Source organism: Pelophylax lessonae (genome assembly GCF_965119305.1).
Source record: "Pelophylax lessonae genome assembly, chromosome: 8".
In the NCBI taxonomy this organism is placed as follows: domain Eukaryota; kingdom Metazoa; phylum Chordata; class Amphibia; order Anura; family Ranidae; genus Pelophylax; species Pelophylax lessonae.
Window position 1 is genome coordinate 262,438,971 of NC_138775.1, and position 20,391 is coordinate 262,459,361.

At 44.0% G+C, this 20,391-nt stretch overlaps 1 protein-coding gene across 2 annotated transcripts in view; it reads left to right on the plus strand.

Moving 5' to 3' along the window:
• The window catches only part of ZZZ3 (zinc finger ZZ-type containing 3), a 146,770-nt gene that overhangs the window by 116,225 nt on the left and 10,154 nt on the right, over positions 1-20,391 (plus strand). For both annotated transcript variants that reach the window (XM_082265144.1, XM_082265145.1), the window contains exons 6-10: positions 4,820-4,888; positions 5,005-5,106; positions 7,416-7,511; positions 13,380-13,541; positions 15,566-15,700. In XM_082265144.1, coding sequence (XP_082121270.1) covers positions 4,820-4,888; positions 5,005-5,106; positions 7,416-7,511; positions 13,380-13,541; positions 15,566-15,700 — 564 coding nt within the window. The remainder of the gene's footprint in view (positions 1-4,819; positions 4,889-5,004; positions 5,107-7,415; positions 7,512-13,379; positions 13,542-15,565; positions 15,701-20,391) is intronic.

Genomic DNA, 20,391 nt, shown 5'->3' on the forward strand with positions numbered 1-20,391 from the left:
TATTGGTGGCTATCACCTCTGCGCGCAGGTTGTCGAAATTGGCGGTGTTATCCGATCAGTCACCTTACTTGGTGGTTCATAGAGATAAGGTGGTTCTTCGTCCCTGTCCGTTGTTCCTTCCAAAGGTTGTCTCTGATTTTCATTTGAATGAAGACGTTGTGTTGCCTTCCCTGTGTCCCAGGCCAAAACATCTAAAGGAAATTGCCTTGCATGCCCTGGATGTGGTCTGGGCAATTAGGGTATACCTGGCAGCTACAGAGTCTTTTAAGAAGTCAGACTCACTATTTGTGCTCACGGATGGGCCTCGGAAAGGGTTGTCCGCTTCCTCTGCGACCATTTCAAGATGGATCAGACAGATGGGGATTGGGCCTATTCCATCAAGGGTCAGGTTCCTCCTTTATGTGTCAAGGCTGTTGTGCGTTTTGGTATAAAATTTGGCAAATTTTTAATTTATTACTAAAAGGCGAAGTCTGAACTATCAATAGAATTATGACGCAGTGCCTCCAGCCGATTACGGCAAATAATTTAATAACTAAAAACAAAACCCAATCAATTTTGTTCAGACACTCATAGTATACCACGCAATTTTCCCAAGTTCTTTTTTTATCAGTTAATTTCTTTTTAAAAGCATATACCAATCTTAGTGAAACAGTCTACAGTAGGGAATATATATATAAGAATATTTATTCGCAAGACATATTTTCACCATAAATGATCATACTTGAGTGACACAAAGAGATAACCTTACATAAAATATCAACTTAAAACGATAAATGCAATGTGATATTTAGCTAAACGATGAAAGTAAAATAAAGCAAGATTATGTATTTCCCAGGTGTAGTATGAACCATAAATTAATATTCTATATAATCAGACCACAATAGTCTGCGAATCACATGGCCGAAAGTCATTCCACTGCAGATGAAGTGAGAATAAGCCATGCAAAACGGAAGACGTAAAATCGCAAATAATGCGCTTAATCTGATATTAAAAATGTTATAAAAACAAAATCATCTCTTTAGAGAAAAATCTACATATGGTTTATACGGCTGGGATTGTACTTTCGTTACCCTTTAAATACGAAATGTAAAACATTTAAGGAAGTACATAAACAATATTGAATAATAATCAAATAACAGCAAGGCATGATTACCATATTTAAAATGGCCGCTTAGCTTAGAATAGTAGTTACCAGGTTCCTTAAGATGGCTGCATTTCCAAGATGGTGGCCAATTAGGGAGGAGTTTCGCCTGGCGTCCCTCAAAGGTTCAGATACATGGCAGATTGAAATGGAGTCGTCTGTGTAGATGAGTCTGTGCATGGCTGTTAGTAGTGTGTATGTTGTAAGTGTGATGTATATTGGGCAAGATATGATGTGTGTTGTGTTGTCTTGTGTATTACATCTCTGGTTTCTTTTTATTTTGTGTTGAACAAAAGGGCAGTAAAAATTATCATAAGCCAAACCCAGTGGGAGGAACATTATTCCTATTGGTTGGAACATCTTATTCATTAACTGGTGATGTCATAGGGTGACACCTCTTGGTTAACCAGTATATTAAAATTAATTAAAAATTTCTCCATTTAAGACTATTATAAAAAAAACATAAAATGTAATCATGCTCTCATCTATGACGTCCATTTAATCCACCAGGTATCTGAGTAAAGATTAATCTTGGTAACACTATTCTAATATTTAATATATCTTATGTAATATATATATTGGATTTTACTTTTTAACCCAAGACTTCAATTAGTAGCAGTAAGAATTGTATAGATACATATACAGTTATATATATTGATACACAACAGCTTGTATATGTAACTTTTTCTATACATGGTTTGTTTCCAATTAGAGTATTATCCATTTAAGGGATTACTATGTTAACAACAGTACATTTATGATTTGGACTGGATGATAAAATATGGGCAAAATTTCTGACCATTTGACACTACTATATGATAGAATATAATGTACTTCTCAGTAGGAGGTTGTCATAACATCATAGTTCCATAACACCTTTTGTATATGATGGGGCAGAGATATCAATTTATGATTTTCTGAAATTCATTTTGAGATTTGCAGTTCTCATCAATCTAAGTGACAATGTTTATGTGACTCCGTGTAGATTTCAACAACTTTATCCCCCTGTTTGTGTTTAGGTAAATAAATGACAGATTCTCGTCTTTGTCCAGACAGTTTTGTTTGTCTTCTCAGGGTGGAAACAATAGTTTACTTGCATTGTGTATGGTTGAACACAGGTGTTATCCTGAAATTTAGTTTCGCCCATTGTGTGAGTCATGGCCTGAACATAAAGTTTTACGACCTCTCTGGTTTTTCGTGTTTCAAGACCAGGGGAAGGGTGTCTTATGTAAACCTTTTCCCCCAAAGGCCGATCCACCTGTGATAAGCGATTTATTTATCTGTCTTTCTGAGTATTGTATTTAAAAGTTTGTCAAACACATTTTCCTTTCGGGGTAGATGACACAGCTTCTCATCTCAAAGTTCAGGCAAACAAAACCATGTCAAACAATGGACGCAATGTGTGTTTCAAACTGAAAGAGTTTTGACTCAATATGTAGCAAGGTCAATGGAGGCCTCAAAGTTCACAATTCTTGACCTGTAATAATAAAAATGTATTTCTATTTCGCACTGAAAGTTTAACAAGGCGCACTCTACCCTGGCGTTCAGTGCCTCCTGGGCCTTCCGTCATCAGGCGTCAGTGACGCAGGTTTGCAAGGCGGCCAACTGGTCGTCGGTGCACACGTTCACAAAGTTCTATAAAGTAGATGTGTTGCCATCTGTGGATGCTTCCATTTGGCCGCAAGGTTTTGCAGGCTGCTGTTTAGAGGACCTGATCCTCTTTAAAGGGTGTATTGTTTTTTTCAGGTGAGCTCCAGTTGTTTTGGTTGAGCTCCTGTTTATCTGGTTGGCTATAGTTAGCCTTGGGAATTTCTTTTTCGCTGTTCCCACTCCTTAGTTTAGAAGAAGGTCTGGAGCTGTGTTTGTCAATGAACGAAAGAGAAAATGGGATTTTTTACCTACCGTAAAATCGTTTTCTCTGATGTTCATTGACAGACACAGCACCCACCCCTCTGTGGAGTTGTAATTCTTCTGACACTTCTTATAACAAAACTGAGTACCTATAGCAGAGAGAGGGAGTATAAACCCATAGGCGTAGCCAGACTTTTACTCTGCCTAGTGTCCTACTCCTGTTGGGGGCAGTATAACCCAATGGTTAAAAAGATCAGGAGCTGTGTCTATTAATGAACATCAGAGAAATGGATTTTACGGTATGTGAAAAATCCCATTTTTGTATTTCATTTTGGAAATAAAGGTCCCAGAGTCTGGAGGAAGAATGGAGAGGCACGGAATCCAAGTTGCAGGACGGACAGTGTGAAGTTTCCATAGTCAGGAATGATTTGTGGAGCCATGTCTTCTGCTGGTGTCGTTCCACTGTGTTTTATCAAGTCCAAAGTCAGCGCAGCCCTCTACCAGGAAACCTGTCCACACTGCCAAAAATACTAATACCTGGTTTAATGATCATGGTATCACACTGCTTGATTGGTCATCAAACTCGCCTGACCTAAACCCCATAGAGAATCTGTGGGGTATTGTCAAGAGGAAGATGAGACACCAGACCCAACAGTGCAGACGAGCTTAAGGCCACTATCAAAGCAACCTGGGCTTCCATAACACCTCAGCAGTGCCACAGGCAGATTGCCTCCCTGCCACGCCGCATTGATGCAGTAATTCATGCAAAAGGAGCCCCTACCAAGTATTAAGTGCATCCTATACTGTACATGGACATATTTTTCACTAAGCCAACATTTCTGTATTAAAAATCCTACCTTTTTATTGATCTTTTGTAATAATCACATTTTCTGAGATACTGAATTTTGGGTTTTTATTAGCTGTAAGCCATAATCATCAAAATTAAAAGAAAGACGGGCTAGAAATGGCTCACCCTGTGTGTAATGAATCTATATAATATATGTTTCACTTTTAGAATTTAATTACTGAAATAACCTTTTTGATGATGATCTATTTTTTTTTAGATGCACCTGTGTATATAATATATTTTACAGTATCTCACAAAAGTGAGCACACCCCTAACCTTTTTGTAAATATGTTATATCTTTTCATGTGACAACATTGAAGAAATGACACTTTGCTACAATGTAAAGTAGTGAGTGTACAGCTTGTATAACAGTGTAAATTTGCTGTTCCTTTAAAATATAATGGTGGCCACACAAAATATTGACACTTTGGGTCCAATTTGGACATTTCCACTTAGGGGTGTACTTACTTTTGTTGCCAGCAGTTTAGACATTATAGGCTGTGTTGAGTTTTTTCCAGCACTGCCTTAACCCTCTTGGGCATGGAGTTCATCAGAGCTTCACAGGTTGCCACCGGAGTCCTCTTCTACTCCTCCATGATGACATCACGGAGCTGGTGGATGTTAGAGACCCTGCGCTCCTCCACCTTCCATTTGAGGATGCCCCACAGATGCTCAATAGGGTTTAGATCTGGAGACATGCTTGGCCAGTCCATCATCTTTACCCATAGCTTCTTTAGCAAGGCAGTGGTCGTCTTAAAATCACATGAAACATTTACAAAAATGTGAGGGGTGTACTCACTTTTGTGAGATACTGTGTGTGTGTGTGTGTGTGTGTGTGTGTGTGTGTGTGTGTGTGTGTATATATATATATATATATATATATATATATATAGTCCTGTTACATAAATAAAATATACAAAGAAATTATTTGTTGTGGCCTGCTGGCGCGCTTAAGCTCATTCTGACTTATTGTATCACAGGTAAGAGGCCGACTCTGTATGGACTCCAAGCCGGGGACATTTAATCAGTTGTGGTCAGTGGAAGAACAGGTAAAGGGTCCAATTAGTTGTATTGAAAATACATGTTATCTCTTTTCCAGCCTTATAGATTCATTATTTTGAGCATTTTTCAAACACTTGATTGTTTTCATTTTATGATTAAACAGAAAAAACTGGAGCAACTTCTTCTGAAGTACCCCCCGGAAGAGGTGGAGTCCAAGCGGTGGCAAAAGATAGCTGAGGAGTTAGGGAACAGGTCGGCCAAACAGGTGCGTAGCATGGCGCTCTTCTTCACCAATAGAGGCACAAGACCATCTCACTAAGTAAGGGATATGTGAGTGTGTTCTGCTATCTTGAGGAGATCTTAACCACTTCCCACCTGCACTACATCATACGACCTCGCAGACTTTGATTGGGGATATATGAATGATGGGTGCAGTTACAGGCATCACTCAGACATCATATCTTCTTTTACAGCAGGTGATTCCCTGCACCATAAAAACAATCATAGCGGCTGTTCAGCCGCTTGATTGTTTTAACAGGCGGTGGAAGGAGACAACCCCTTCCGCCACCCTCCTGTGTGCCGGAAGTTCACCATAGAGAATACCGTGGGCCAGATGGTCTCCGCAGTCTCTGACCTTTCGGAGGCCAGGTGCAATGTTATGACGTCACACCCGGCCTCTGCAGTTACACTGCAGTTGCCTCGGCTGAAAAGCTGAGATAGTTTTTTTTTTTTTTTTTGTGATCTCAGGTTTTTCAGCCTGGAGGTGAGATCTGGGGACTTATAATATTATTATTATTATACAGGATTTATATAGCGCCAACAGTTTGCGCAGCGCTTTACAATGTGAGGAAAGACAATACAGTTCAAAACAGGAGGAACTAGAGGGCCCTGCTTGTTAGAGCTTACAATGTAGAAGAACCCAGATCTCACAGTATAGAGGACCTGTCCTGTCCTATTCCTGTTACAAGGCATGTAGAAGGAAAGTGTCAAAATAGAAAAATGAAAGTAAAATAAGCGATACAAAAATAAATTTAAAGAACCCACTTCCCCGCTCGCAGAAGCGAACGCATTCGTAGGACGCGCCCACATATGTAAATGGCGTTCAAACCACACATGTGAGGTATCGCCGCAAACAGAGCTAGAACAATCATTCTAGTGCTAGACCCCCTCTGTAACTCTAAACAGGTAACTTGTAAACATTTTTAAAGCGTAGACTATGAAGATTTTTAAGTACTGACGTTTGGTGCCATTCCACAAAAGTGTGTGAAATTTAAAGCTTAACATGTTTGGTATCTATTTACTCAGCACAACGTCATCTTTCACATTATACAAAAACAATGGGCTAACTTTAGTGTTTTTTTTTTTTTATTCATGAAAGTGTTTTTTCCCCCCAAAAAAAATCGCTTTTTAAAATTGCTGCGAAAATAGCGTGTGACATAAATTGCAAAGACTGACATTTTATTCCCCTGGATCTCTGCTTAAAAAAAAAATATATATATATATATATATATATATATATATATATATATATATATATATATATATATATATATATATATATATATATATATAATTAGGGGTTCTGAGTAATTTTCCAGCAAAAAAGTGATGTTTTTTTACAGGTAGGAGAGGAATGCCGGAATTGACCCAGTTTGGAAGTGGTTAACGCCCAACTCCGGGGAAAGGGGAGAAATGCTTCCTTGCAGTGAAGCTGCCTCCACACTACTAGAGTTAAAGGTTTGTTTAGGTTTAAGGGGCAGGTAAAGCAGTTTTATTTACCTGATCTTTGGCTCCCTTGGCAGACAATGCTCTCTTCTGCTTCCCTGCAGTCTTGTAATAGACTGTCCCTCAGCTTCCTCATGTGCAATGCAGGGCTATGGGTCCTGCATAGTACTTTTATGGTGGAGGACCTGAGACCGCCAAAACATAGAGAAGAGACAGGGGGAGAAGTTTTACAGCCTTGAGGGTGCTTTCAAGAGTGAAGAAAACAGGTCAGGCTATCTTTTAGGCAGGGGGTTGGCATTTTTCTCATTCTATATCAACCCTTTTCAACCAGGGTGTCTTCAGGTTTCTTCAGGGGTGCCTTGGCAAAATGCCTTAAATTGCCCAAAAAAAAATTGTATACAAGCCAATGGGTGGATCAAGTCTGCTTTTTAGTTACATAGTCCTATGTTTTCATTGTGCACCAATACAACCTTCCAGCCGCTAGCCTCCTAAAAACCCTGTGCAGGCACCCAACTTCCCCTCTGTCAACCGATGACATTGGTTGATAATGTGGTCGTCAGGCACAGCATCCTTGTTTGCCCCTTCCCTGCCTGTCAGCACTGAGGTCACATAAGCTGAGCAAAGGAGAGAAACTGAGGCTGAAGAGAAACATTGGAATACTAGTCAGTACCAGTGTGTAAAAGTGTATTTGCTTTGAAATAATTAATCACGTTGGGTGTCCTGCGTATGTGAACGCCACCGCATTATATAAAACTATTACTTTAATTTTTTACATTTAGAATAGGGTGCCTCAAGATTGTCATTGATTGTCATTGACAAGATTAACATTGTCACTTTTTGTTTTTGCAGGTGGCCAGTCGAGTGCAGAAGTACTTTATAAAACTGACCAAAGCTGGCATCCCAGTGCCAGGACGAACTCCAAACCTTTACATGTATTCTAAAAAGGTAAAAAAGGGCAAAGATTACTTTGTTTTCCGTCAGCACTCTTCTTTGTGCTTCCCTGTGAGCCTTCTGCCCTTAGATGCTCTGCCTGTAATGGCTCACTGTCTTTGTTTCTATTTTATTCAGGAAATAATGCATGTATTGTCTTCAGTTCAGCCACCAGGTGGAGCTTTTGGCTCTTTTACATTATTAGCATGACTACTTTCCTTCTGTGCTTCAATAGGCCCATTTACAGGACTCTCTATAAGTCATCACAGCAGTGACTATTCCCTTATCAGAGGGTTTATTAGGACATCTCTTAACCACTTTACCACCGGAGGATTTTGCGGTCTTACGTCCAGGCCACTTTTTGCGATTTGGCACTGTGCGACTTTAACTGACAATTGCGCGGTCATGCAACACCGTACCCAAACAAAATTTACGTCCTTTTTTTCCCACAAATGGAGCTTTCTTTTGGTGGTATTTGATCACCTGTGCGATTTTTACTTTTTGCGCTATAAACAAAAAAAGAGCGACAATTTTGAAAAAATAACAATATTTTTCACATTTTTTTATACGAAATTCCCCCCCAAAAAAATGTAAAAATCAAAATTTTTTATCATTTTAGGCCAATTTGTTTTCTGCTACATATTTTTGGTAAAAAAAATCGCAATAAGCATATTTTGATTGGTTTGCGCAAAAGTTATTGCATTTACTAACTAAGGGAAAGATTTCTGTAATTTTTGGTCTTTTTTTTTTTTTTAACGAGTAATGGCGGCGATCTGCGATTTTTTTTTTTTTTTTTTTGCAGGATTGCGGCGGACAGATCGGACCCTTGACTGACATTTTTGACACTTTTGGGGGTACCAGTGACATTACTACAGTAATCAGTGCTATAAATATGCACTGTTACTGTAAAAATGACACTGGCAGGGAAGGGGTTAATCTTTATTGGAGAGGGAGGGGTTAATGTATGCCTGGTGCTTACTGACGTGTGTGGGGGGAGGTGACTGAGTGACACAGGGACAGATCACAGGTTCAGTTATGCTGAACCCTGCAATCTGACCCTGTCTGTCACTTAGGAGATCCGCCCGCTCCTCCCCTGGCCCGACTCCTGCTGTAACTGAATACAGCGGGAGCGAGCCTCCGGTGGCGCGTGCGCGCTGCCCACAAGGGGAGGAGTCCAGCGATGTAGGTCTACGTCGCTGGACGGAATCAAACCACTTTGCCGCAGTAGCACCAATGTGAGCGGTCGGCAAGTGGTTAAGCACCTTTGTAAAACACATTGCTGTGCTATATAAATGTAGTGCTTGATTTTTTTTATCTTTAAGTGGTAGTGAACCACATTTAAAAAAGAAAAAAAAAACTGCTTCCCCCCACAGGGTAATGTCATAATGTGCTAGAGTGCACCGCATGCTAGCACATTATGCAGACTTACCTGTGAAACGGATCCCTCCAATGTGACCTGTTACCAATGACGGGGATTATGTCTTCCTTCCGGGTTTGCAGGCTCTGGCCGTTGGAATGGCTGAGCTGCAATGACGTTACTCCCGAGGCACAGCTCTTTCGATAGACAGCTTGTCGCTGGTGACTTCACATGTAAATATCCCCTAAACTGTGCACGTTTAGGAGATATTTACTGTACCTTCAGGTAAGCCTTACTAAAGTGGTTGTAAAGTCACTAGTCACAAATCCCCACTGTAACAGGAAGATATACTGTGCAGTCTATGTGTTTTTAAAAAAAACTTTTGCAAAATATGCGACCTCCGGGTGCTCTCCTTCCCCGACCTGAGGACTACAGTGCGAGGGGCTGAGGTTCCCCTCTGATGTCAGCTGGGAGGGAAGGGCCGGTGGTAACGTAAGCGCACAGCGACGCTCTGAAATAAGGTATTTTTCTGTATATTTTTGTTAAAAAACCGGCACTGCACCGTATATCTTCCTATAACAGAGGGAATTCCAGGATTTGCGATTCATGGTTTTACAGCCACAGTGGAATAGCGGTGGGAGGGGCAGGGAGGAGATGGCTCACATACACAGACTCAGGGAGGGGGAGAGAGAGACTGAGACAGAGGTACGTAAACTGACCATGGTATCCTGGATCAGCAGCCATGATTACAGCGGTCAGCACACACAGGAGCAGACAGGATCAACTAGGTATTATACTGCATAGAGAGGGAAAATCACACAGCACAAGCTCTATGCTGTATATCCTGCATTGAAGGAACAGGATCTTTTTTTTTTTTTTTTTTTTTTCAAGGGTTACAACCACTTTGAGTACAAAGCAACAAAGGGAGTTTACTTCCAAGTAAAGCAGCTATAACGCTACTTTATAAATGAGCCCCATACTATTTATTTGATAAAGAAAGATTGCACAAAATGAAATAGAGAAAAAAAAAAAACACTTTAAAAAAACACTTTAAAATGGGTAAGCTACCATCTCCTTTTACCCTAGTTGACTTTTTTTTCCCCTCCAACTTTCAAATTGCCAACATCCCAAATCATAAAAAGGAACCCTGGAGAATCCTGTGAGAACTTATTATATTAGGTTTCATGCACACTGGGCGTTTAGCTGCATGAAATTCTGGCATTTTGCTGGGGGCGGTAGGTACAGACCGAGAGACTATAAGCTGCTGCAGCTGAAGGGTGCACTGAGTGGTACTAATTAGAACACTATGCACCCAGAGACAAATACCCAGGGCCAGGGACTATTCATAGGATTCAGATATATTGGGCAGACTAGATGGGCCAAATGGTTCTTATCTGCCGACACATTCTATGTTTCTATGTTTCTACCCAGAACGCAGGCTGATGCAGTTGACTTAGAAAAGTTAAGCGCAGGAGTGCCAGTGGGATTGGGGCCTTAGGGCTCATTCACATTGATGCTTAGCAGCTCCTGCATGCTGAATCAAACGTGCTGCATACAGTCGACAGTACAAGTTAATTGGTGTACATGACTATGCTTGGGTAAGTGCTGATAACTTCTGCAGAACCTTTTACAAATGGCACTTCTCCCTGAATGCTCCACTTTACAAGGCTTCCTCTGATTGGCTGAGGTGTGAACGTAATGGCATCGGCCCACCTCTCTTTGATTTTTTTTTTTTAACTAGTTATCATGGAGAACAGAGACCTATAGCGTAACTGCGATACTACGACAGACATTCTGACACTAATTGACACGTTTGACGCTTTTTGGGGGCCAGTAACATTAATACAGTGATTAGTGCTTAAAAAACAAAAAAACAGGGGGGATCAAGGGGTTAAATATGTGCCTAGCTAGTGTTTCTGTGTACTATGGGATGTGCTTTTATTAGGGGAAGACCTAGATCTGTATCCCTACCTTGCAGAGTAACACAGGATCTATGCCTTCCCTACTGACAGAACAGCAATCTGCCTTGTTTACATAGGCAGACTGTCGTTCTGCCTGTGTAACGAATGATTGGCAGGTGCCAGTGGACATCAAGACTTCAGTACCTGCTGATCGGCTCCTGCTATGTATAATCACATAGGAAGTAAGGCACCGGATGCATGCCCCCTACCGGTATATACGTGATACGGCACACAGCTGCCACCCTTAACCACTTGCCGACTGCCTAACGCCGATCTACGTCGGCAGTCAGCCCCTCACAGGCAAAGTGACGTAGGGCTATGTCACTAGCTTGTGAGGGTCTAGGGAGCGAGCGCGCGCCCCCGGAGGCGCGCTCCCGCGTGGTCACGGACCCCCCCCGCGCGTGTGACCAGCGGACCCGATGTCCGCCGGTCACTCGGCGATCGGCGGGGGAGAGGGAGAATGTCAGGCAGCTTGTGTAAACAAGCCACCTGTCATTCTCCTCGCTGTAAAGACACTGATCAAACGGATCTAGTATGTAGATCCGTTGATCAGTTTCCCTTCAGCTCAAGCCACAGCCAATCACAGTAGAAAGCACGCCCCTAGGGATACACACAGCCTCTCCCTCCCAAATAAATTTAACCCCTTCACAACCAGTGTATTTTTACAGTAACAGTGCATATGTATAGCACTGATTACTGTAGAAATGTCACTGGTAACCCCAAAAGTGTCACAAATGTCAGTCAAGGGTCCGATCTGTCCGCCCCAATGTCGCAGTACCACAAAAAAAATCGCAGATCGCCGCCATTACGCGTTAAAAAAAAAAATTACAAAAATCTTTCCCTTTTTAGTAAACGCGATAACTTTTGCGCAAACCAATCAAAATACGCTTTTTGCGATTTTTTTTTTTTTACCAAACATATGTAGCATAAAACAAATTGGCCGAAAATTTTAAAAAATTTTGATTTTTACTTTTTTTTGGGGGGGAATTTCATATAAAAAAATGTGAAAAATATTGTTATTTTTGCAAAATTGACGCTCTTTTTTTGTTTATAGCGCGTGATCAAAAAATCGCACAGGTGATCAAATACCACCAAAAGAAAGCTCTGTTTGTGGGAAAAAAAGGACGTCAAATTCGTTTAGGTACAGCGTCGCATGACCGCGCAATTGTCCGTTAAAGTCACGCAGTGCCGAAACGCAAAATACCCCCTGGTCGTTTAGCAGCCAAATCCTCCGGGGCTTAAGTGGTTAAGCAGTAAAACTGCTATGGGGTGGACAGCAAGTAATTAAAGGAGTTGTAAAGTCAGAAGGTTTTTAATTGAATGCATTCTATGCATCAAGATAAAAGCATTCTGTGTGCCTCAGCTGCCCTAATACTTACCTGAGCCCCATCGCTATCCTGCGATGTCCACGAGTGTCTCAGCCATCTGGGACTCTCTCTCCTGATTGGCTGAGATAACAGCAGCGGTGCTGTTGCTGTCATTTAAACTCTATTAATCAGGAGAGAGAGGGGCTGAATGGCAGCTCCGTGTCTGAATGGATACACAGAGCTGCAGCTCGGGTGCCCCCATAGCAAGCTGCTTGCTTTGGGGGCACTTGTCAGGAGGGAGGAGCCAGGAGCACCGAAGAGGGACCCAAGAAGAGGAGGGTCCGGGCTGCTCTGTGCAAAACCACTACAAGAGCAGGTAAGTGTAACATGTTTGTTATTTTAATAGAAAAAAAAACAAGACTTTACAATCACTTTAAGTAATAGAAATAGATCATTTGGGGCAGCTTGGCTCAAGCAAACTATTTAAAGTGAACAGAAACCTGAAATTCTACTGTGTTTTTTCTTTCCATTAACCATTTTTTTGCAATGTAAAAATTTTGCCAACTTCTGGAAGTGTAAATTTCTAGCACAGCCCCCACCCTCCTTGCATGCTGTTGCCCTCTGCTCTTCTGGGTTTCCTACAGTAACCTTTTATGTAGTAGCCTGTGGGAGGAGCAAAAGGCAGTGTTAGAGAGCAGTGGTCTCCACACTGGCCTGTGTGCCAGATGAGGCCCTTTGCTTTCCTTTGTCCAACCCTTGAAGCATTATTCCTTCCACTCACTCCAACAATGGGGCACTGTTCCTTTCACTGACTATTCCTCCCCCAACACTAAAGATGACAACAAAATACCCTGCATATATTGAGATGAAGGAATTTCTGCTATTTTTCACCATGGTTTTTATATTAATACCAAACATAAGGCATTGTTTACTCCCTCTGGTCGCAGTCCGACCCCCCCCCCCCCCCCCTTAAAGTATAAAGAACAGTAAACTTGCCCTTTGTTTAGAAAGTTTTGAGACCCCTGATATAGAGTGTCACTTAAGTGTTTGCTGGGGCTGCTGACAATCCCATCCAAGATGGCGGCACCCAGCAGTAGTCTCCTAGGCCTTTTGGATATCCACAGAAGGGAGGCTTTTACAGGTAAATAACATTGCATAAGATAGATTGACTGCACATATCTTAAGGGAAGATTGTTTTTGAAATAAATGGTCTGGAGACAGGGTCTCTTAAATGTATTTCCTGGTGTTGTACACACAGCTTCCCAGTAAGCGACAGCATATCCTCAACAAACACCTCTTTAAACCCTCCACCTTCATGACATCCCACGAGCCTCCTGTGTTCATGGAAGAGGATGACGACCACTCCAGTTTCCACAGCCGGGACCTCGACGCAGCTGCTGATGAAGACGATGAAGTCTCGGTAATTGTGGTCAATGTGTGTTTGTTCAAATCTCTCGTGTGTTCCGTTTTTTAATTTGCGGTCTACCATCACCTATCGTATTCTCCTCCTTCAGATGAATTTTATTTACAATCATTATTCAGAACTCCCTTTTTAGATTAAAAAAAAGTACAATCTTGCTATTACTGTATGCATTGAGTTTAATTTTGATGGTTATCTGTGTGCCTGGCAGGTTCAACTTCTCTGTTTGCGCCGGTCTTAAAGTGATATTTAAGTCTTGTTTCTTTTTTTTTTTTTTTTTTAAACAAACATGTTATACAGTACTTACCTGCTCTGTGCAATGGGTTTGCACAGATCCTTCTCTTCTGGGGATCTACGCCAGTGCTCCTTGTTAGTCCCTCCTTCTGATTCCCTCCAGAGCAAGCAGACTGCTTTGGGGGCACCCAAGCAGGCGCGCTCCCTACCCGCGGCTCTGTGTGTCCATTCACACAATGAGCCATGGCTCTCCCCTCTGTCTTCTGATTGGGTCACTGGCTGTGATTGACAGCTGCGGGAGCCGAATGCTCCCACTGCTGCCAAAAGCCAATCAGGAGTGTGAATCCCAGGAGAAGCAAGGCTCTCATAGACTTTGCTGAATCTAGAGGAGGCTCGGGTAGGTATGGGGGGGGGGGGGCTGCTACTCACATAAGGTTTTTTGCCGTCGTGCATGAAGGTAAAGAACCTTGTGCCTCTACTACCACTTTAATGGGCTTGGTTGGACAAATGCGCAGTGTTTGTAGTGACATCTGTTTAAGACACTTCTGAGATCATTCAGAATTCATAGACTGGTACAGTTGACCTCCTTCTGAAGTGCATTTGACCTGCTTTAAGCTGTATAGGGACTGAATCGGTTCTGAAATAAACAAAAGCCAGTCAACACCAGCCCTTGCACTGACACTTCATACTTGAAGCTGTCAATATCACTAACGTTGGCCATACACCAGTCAATTTGACAACAGCTTTAGGCTTGACATGCCTAAACCCACTTTAAAAAATGCAGCTTTTCTCCTGTCAGGAGAAAGGCATTCAGAAGAGCCTAGTGTGAATGAAGCCTAAGAGTTGGCAACCTAAGCAAGTTTGCAGATTACTAATTTAGGTCCATGTCTGGAGCTCTAGTCTTTTAAGTAAAAAATTAAAAAGCAGCTACAAAACCTAGAACCTGCTGACTTTTAGGCCAGGTTTACACATGCTGCAGTCGCGGGTTCCAGCAGGGGTTCCCGTGCGTCCCTGTTCTCCATTTCAGGTGCGAATCAGGTCTGAATTTTTGCCTGAATTCGCACCTGAAATGGAGCCATGGGCGCACAGGACCCTTTCCAGTGCGGACTACAGCCACCGCAGGGGTGTGTGAATCGGTTCCTTCGAGAGCCAGTCACACTCTACTGTCATGCAAATTGGATGTGGCGAAACCCACATCTAAATCGCATAAGTGCGAACCCAGCCTTAATAAACAGCCACTCACCTCTCCCATGATTCAGCAATGTGCTTACCCCAGCCGGTTTCTCCCTGTGTCCTCCCTTGCCGACATCTTTACAATGGGCATCCGGCTGTGACAGCTTGTGGCTTCACAGCCAGGTGCTCACTGCGCTTGCCCGACCTGTTGTGTCCCAGAAGATTTTGGGAGAGGGGAAGAATAACTTTGCCTTGGTGGTCGGAGCAGAAGTGGGAGCCTAAAAATCTCCTGCTCCCCAAAAGCTCCATTTCAAAAACAGGAGCAGGGGAGGAGGCCTTAAAGTGGTACTTCCCCTTTTAAAGTTTGAAAGCTGGAAACAGCCAGGCAGCTATCAATGGGATCAGCAATGGCAGCTTCTATATTTCAGCATGGATTTGTTATATGTGCAGGGTTAGTCTCTTTATAATGACATTGGTGTTTTCCAGCGAGAATTTCTGCCAGACCACTGAATACACAGTAGAAATACATAGAACATGTCTGGGTGTAGCGGGAGCTTGTAGGTCTTTGCTATCTTCTTCTGGAAGGATCATCCATGCACTAATTCTTCTTCCCACAGGATGACGAGTCCATTCCTGCTGCTTACTATGGCCTACCAGAGTATAAAGAGCTACTCGAACTAAAGAAACTGAAGAAGCAAAGACTCCAAGAAATGGAGGCTGACAGTGGTTTTGTGCAGCACGTTGGGTTCAAAGTAAGTTAATTCTGTGACACAAAGAGTGGATTTGTCTAATGCTGCTAATTAATACTTTGTTTACAGGTGATAGAGAAAGAGGGGTCTCCCTATGTAGTACCCAGTTCTTACTAGCAGGTGGCGCTGTATGACTAAAATGAAGTTGTATAATTTTAATCACAGTAGATCAGTCAAAGTTCAAGTGATTGTAAAGTCTCTTTGCAGCTTGCTATGGGGACAGCCGAGCTGCAGCTCTGTGTATCCAGTCAGACGCAGAGCTGCCGTTGGGCCCCACCCCCTCTCTCTCCAGATTGGCTAACTGAGTTTGATTGGCAGCAGCGGGAGCCAATGGCACCGCTGCTGTGTCTCAGCCATTTAGGACAGAGAGTCCCAGATGGCTGATGCATTCGTGGACATCGCTGGATAGAGAGGGGGCTCAGCTAAGTTTTAGCGGGGCTGAGGGGGGCTGCTGCACATAGAAGGTTTTTTTTTTTTTTATCTTGGGGCCAGTTCACAAAACATGCAGTCCAGTATCTTTTATTTCTGCATTAAAAATGCATGTAAGTAGGTTATATGGTTTTTAATGGCATAGATCACACCAGAGCTTGCAGTTCCAGTGCATCCCAGTTCCAGAAAAAAAAGTAGAACATGATGCATTTCTCTTTCGTTTATTGACAGACACAGCTCCTGATCTTCTTAAAAATTGAGTTATACTGCCCCCTACAGGAGTAGGATACTAGGCAGAAAAAAAAGTCTGGCTACGCCTATGGGCAGTCCCAGGGGTTATACTCCCTCTCTCTGCTATAGGTTTTTTTCTACCTAGTCAGGAGTAAGGACATAGTTCCTTGCTGGGATCTCTGGTCCTGGCAATTTGTTGTTTTTAGGTAGATTTTTTCTCCTGGTGTTTTCCTGTGAGATCTACAATCAACTGCTGGACTGGGTGACGGGCTGGATAATCTAGATCCAGTGTGTCACACAAGTCTGGCCAGCAAGCACGCACAGACCTCAGCTCCGGACAGGGGCTGGCCTGCGAGATAAACATCTCGTAAGGTTGCTTAAGACCGGGTCTCGGCCCGAGTCACAGTGTTCCTCCTTGGGGTCTTCTCCCTCTCTGCTGGCGATCGATTAGGTACTCTGTTACTGGCGACCGAGTGGTGCTGACGGAGCGGTGGGAGTGTCCCCTAGCAGTATTTTTAATCCTTTTTTTGTGGGGTCCCCCTATTGACTCATGGAGTCTTTGGAGCACATTTCCCCACCTGATTCCCTCTCAGAGGCTGTGGGGCCCTCTGGGTCCCAACCATCCATCGATGCACTGATGGCGGTCCTGTATTCTTTTGTGTCCCGGGTGGAAGTGGCTTTTGGGCGACGACTAGCAAAAAATGCCCCCCGCCTTCCCCTGCCTCATCTTGTCTCCTCAGATCCTAAATCTGAGTCGGCCGCTGCAGACGTGGGTCACTCTGCTGGGTCTGCGACCACGCTCCCTGAGTTTTTAGATAGTGGGGATGATTCCTCCACTCCTGTAGCTGCGAACGAAAAGGCGCTGGTGGATGCACTGATTGTATCTGTGTGTGAGACCTTAAAAATGGAGGACGCAGCTGAAGCTGCGACGGAGGCATCGGTTCCCTTTGGCACTCCCAAGCCATCCAGAGGGGCAAATGTGTTTCCTTTCCCCGCCTATTTTTACAGAATTGTTGCTAATTAGTGGAAACGGCTAAAATGTACTCTTGTGGTCTCTAAGCGATTGGCTTTGCGGTACCTCTATGAGGAATCCATTCTTAAAAAGTGGACTGTTCACCGGTGGTGGACCCTCCAGTCTCTAGATTGAACAAGGCAACCATGACTCTGGTTGAAGAGTCCCCGGCTTTTAGGGACTTGGCTGACAGGAAGGTTGAGGCTGTGGCCCGCAATATGTACACTGTGGCTGGTTCGGCACTGAGGCTGTTTTTTACCATTGCACTGGTGTCGCAAACTCTGACCGAGTGGGCTAAGCTTTTACGCTGTGACCTAGAGGGGGAGCAGCTCCCCCCTGCCTTTGCTGAGCTGGCAGACCAGCTAGTCCAGGGGCTGCAGTTTATCTGTGATTCCTCTATGGATGTGGCTCCCCTAGTTGCTAGGCTCTCTGTTTTAGCAGTGGTCCTTCTGCATATGTTTTTGCTCAAATGTTGGTCTGCGGACCAGACTTCTAAAAAGGCCTTGACTGATCTTCCTTTTTAAGGAGATGGCCTGTTTGGAGCTACCCTGGATGACATAATTAAGGGTCTCACAGGCGGGGAAGAGTACCTTTCTTCCACGGGCTAGTAAGGGCAAGGACCCTTGTCGTAGACGTGGGCCATCCTTCTCGGCTCATAAAAAGTTTTTTCATCCCTCAGGGGCGACTGACAAAGGATCAAAGCCTTTCGGGGCGCTTCTGGTGGATCCAAGAGAACTTGGTCTGGCAAGTTGAGAGCGGGCTTCTCCAGACCCACGGACAAGGCTCCTTCAGCATGAAGGTGCGCCCTCACCCGTATCGAGGGTGGGAGGACGTCTTTACTGGTTTCCGGACCTGTGGACCACTGTAAAAGACAAGTGGGTCCACAAAGTCATACGGTCCGGCTTCAAGATCGAGTTTCATTTTTACCCCCTGGCATGGTTCTTTTCTTCCAACTTGCGCCCGTCCCCAGACTGTTTACAGGGTCTGTTTGGGGCGGTGCAAGACCGGTTACTTCAAGAGGTGATTGTCCCGGTTCTGACATCGGAACGTTTTCAAGGTTTTTACTCAAACCTGTTTACAGTTCCCAAGAAGGAAGGCAAGGTGCGTCCAATCTTGGACCTCAAGGCACTGAACTGCTTTGTGCAGAAGTTGAGAATGGAGTCCATTCGCACAGTGGTGGCATCCCTGCATCAGGGGGATTTTCTTGCCTCCATCGACATCAAGGATGCTTACCTTCACATTCCAATATGTGCCGGTCACCAGCGCTTCCTCCACTTTGCCGTCGGAGAGGAGCATTATCATTTTGTGGTGTTACCCTTGGTCTCGCCTCTGCTCCTGGGGTCTTCACAAAAGTGTTAGCCCGGTGCTAGCATTGTTACGCCATCAGGGTATCGCAGTACTGGGCTACTTGGATGACCTTCTGTGAGCGAAGTCTCCTACTGCCCTGGTGGAAAACTTGGAGATCACCATACAATCTCTGAGGGAGTTTGGCTGGATTCTGAATTTTCAGAAGTCTTATCTGGTTCCATCCACAAAGCTGAACTATCTGGGTCTGACTCTGGACTTGGCCTTAGCCAGAGTGCTGCTTCCTCTGGACAAACTCCAGAAACTGCAGGCTACTATTGATCTCCTGCTGTCCAGCAGATGGTCATCCCCCACCCCCCCCCCAGACTTGCATGCTGGTGCAGGACCTGATGGTGTCTACCTTTTTGAGGCGGTTCCATTTGCACAGTTCCATAAGCGGTCCCTGCAAAGGGAGATTCTGGGCAAATGAGACAAGAATCTGCAGTCTCTGGACAATCAGATCCAGCTGAGCCGGGGAGCAATAGAGTCCCTGATATGGTGGCTTCATTGTCCGGCGCTTTGGCTGGGCAAATCCTTCCTCCCCTTGTATTGGACAGTGGTCACCATGGTTGCCAGCCTGTCTGGGTGGGGAGGCTTTCTCAGCAAAATTCTGCTCAGGGGGTCTGGACACTGGAAGAGTCCAGACTACCGATCAATGTCTTCGAACTCAGAGCGATCAGACTGTGCCTGGAACATTGGACAAATTGTTTTCAGGGATGTCCAGTGCGCATTTAATTGGCCAATGCCACGGTCGTGGCCTAGGTCAATCACCAGGGGGACACAAGAAGTGTCCTGTTGGCTCTGGAGGTAGCGGACATTCTAAGGTAGGCAGAATGGTTCATTCTAGTCCTCTCCACTGTACACATTCCCTTCATCCGGAGGTGTTTAATCAGAGGTGTCTCACCCCCAAGGGATATCTGTTGGCGTCTTGGCTCAACAGAAAGGTGCAGAGGTTTGTGGCTCGGTCGCGGAATCCTCTGTCGGACGCCACAGATGTGCTGGTGGCCCTGTGGGGTCAGTATCATCTGATTTACGCCTGCCCTCCTCTCAAGCTTCTGCCAAGACTACTACGCAGGATAGAGGCAGAAGGCAGGCCTCTCATCCAGCCCCCCCTCCTATCCCAGTGGAAGTCTTTTCAGAAGAAACGCGTCGGAGAGGAGGCGTGCCACGCCACCACCCACGTCATCCAACTGTCCGTGCTGCAGCCGGACATAGGATATCCAAAGGCTCCATGTATGTATGCCATTTGCAAGACCCAATTCCTGAGCCACTAAGAGGAGTATATTATAAGAAGAGTATACAGTCCGGTGATCTGGGTATAGCCTAGGAGAATATTAACACCACTTCCTGATTCAACCAGAGGAGACACCCTATGAGCGCATATATATTGCTATATCTGGTAAGAGGCTCTATTGTGTGGTCACACCAGGGTGAATCTGCATGCCTTTGCAGTGATTTATTGCCTATGAGACATATACATCTGGTAAGCAGGATTGGCAGCTGGTGTTGGGATTTTAAATCACGCAGAAATCACCCTTTTTTGGAATAATATTTCAAGCACCGTCATCACAACACTTCAGAACATTATTTTGTCATCATTTGATGGACTCTTATTTTGTTTTGAATCACTTCATAGGAATTTCTTTTGACACTTTGTATTCACTGATATATTGTTGTC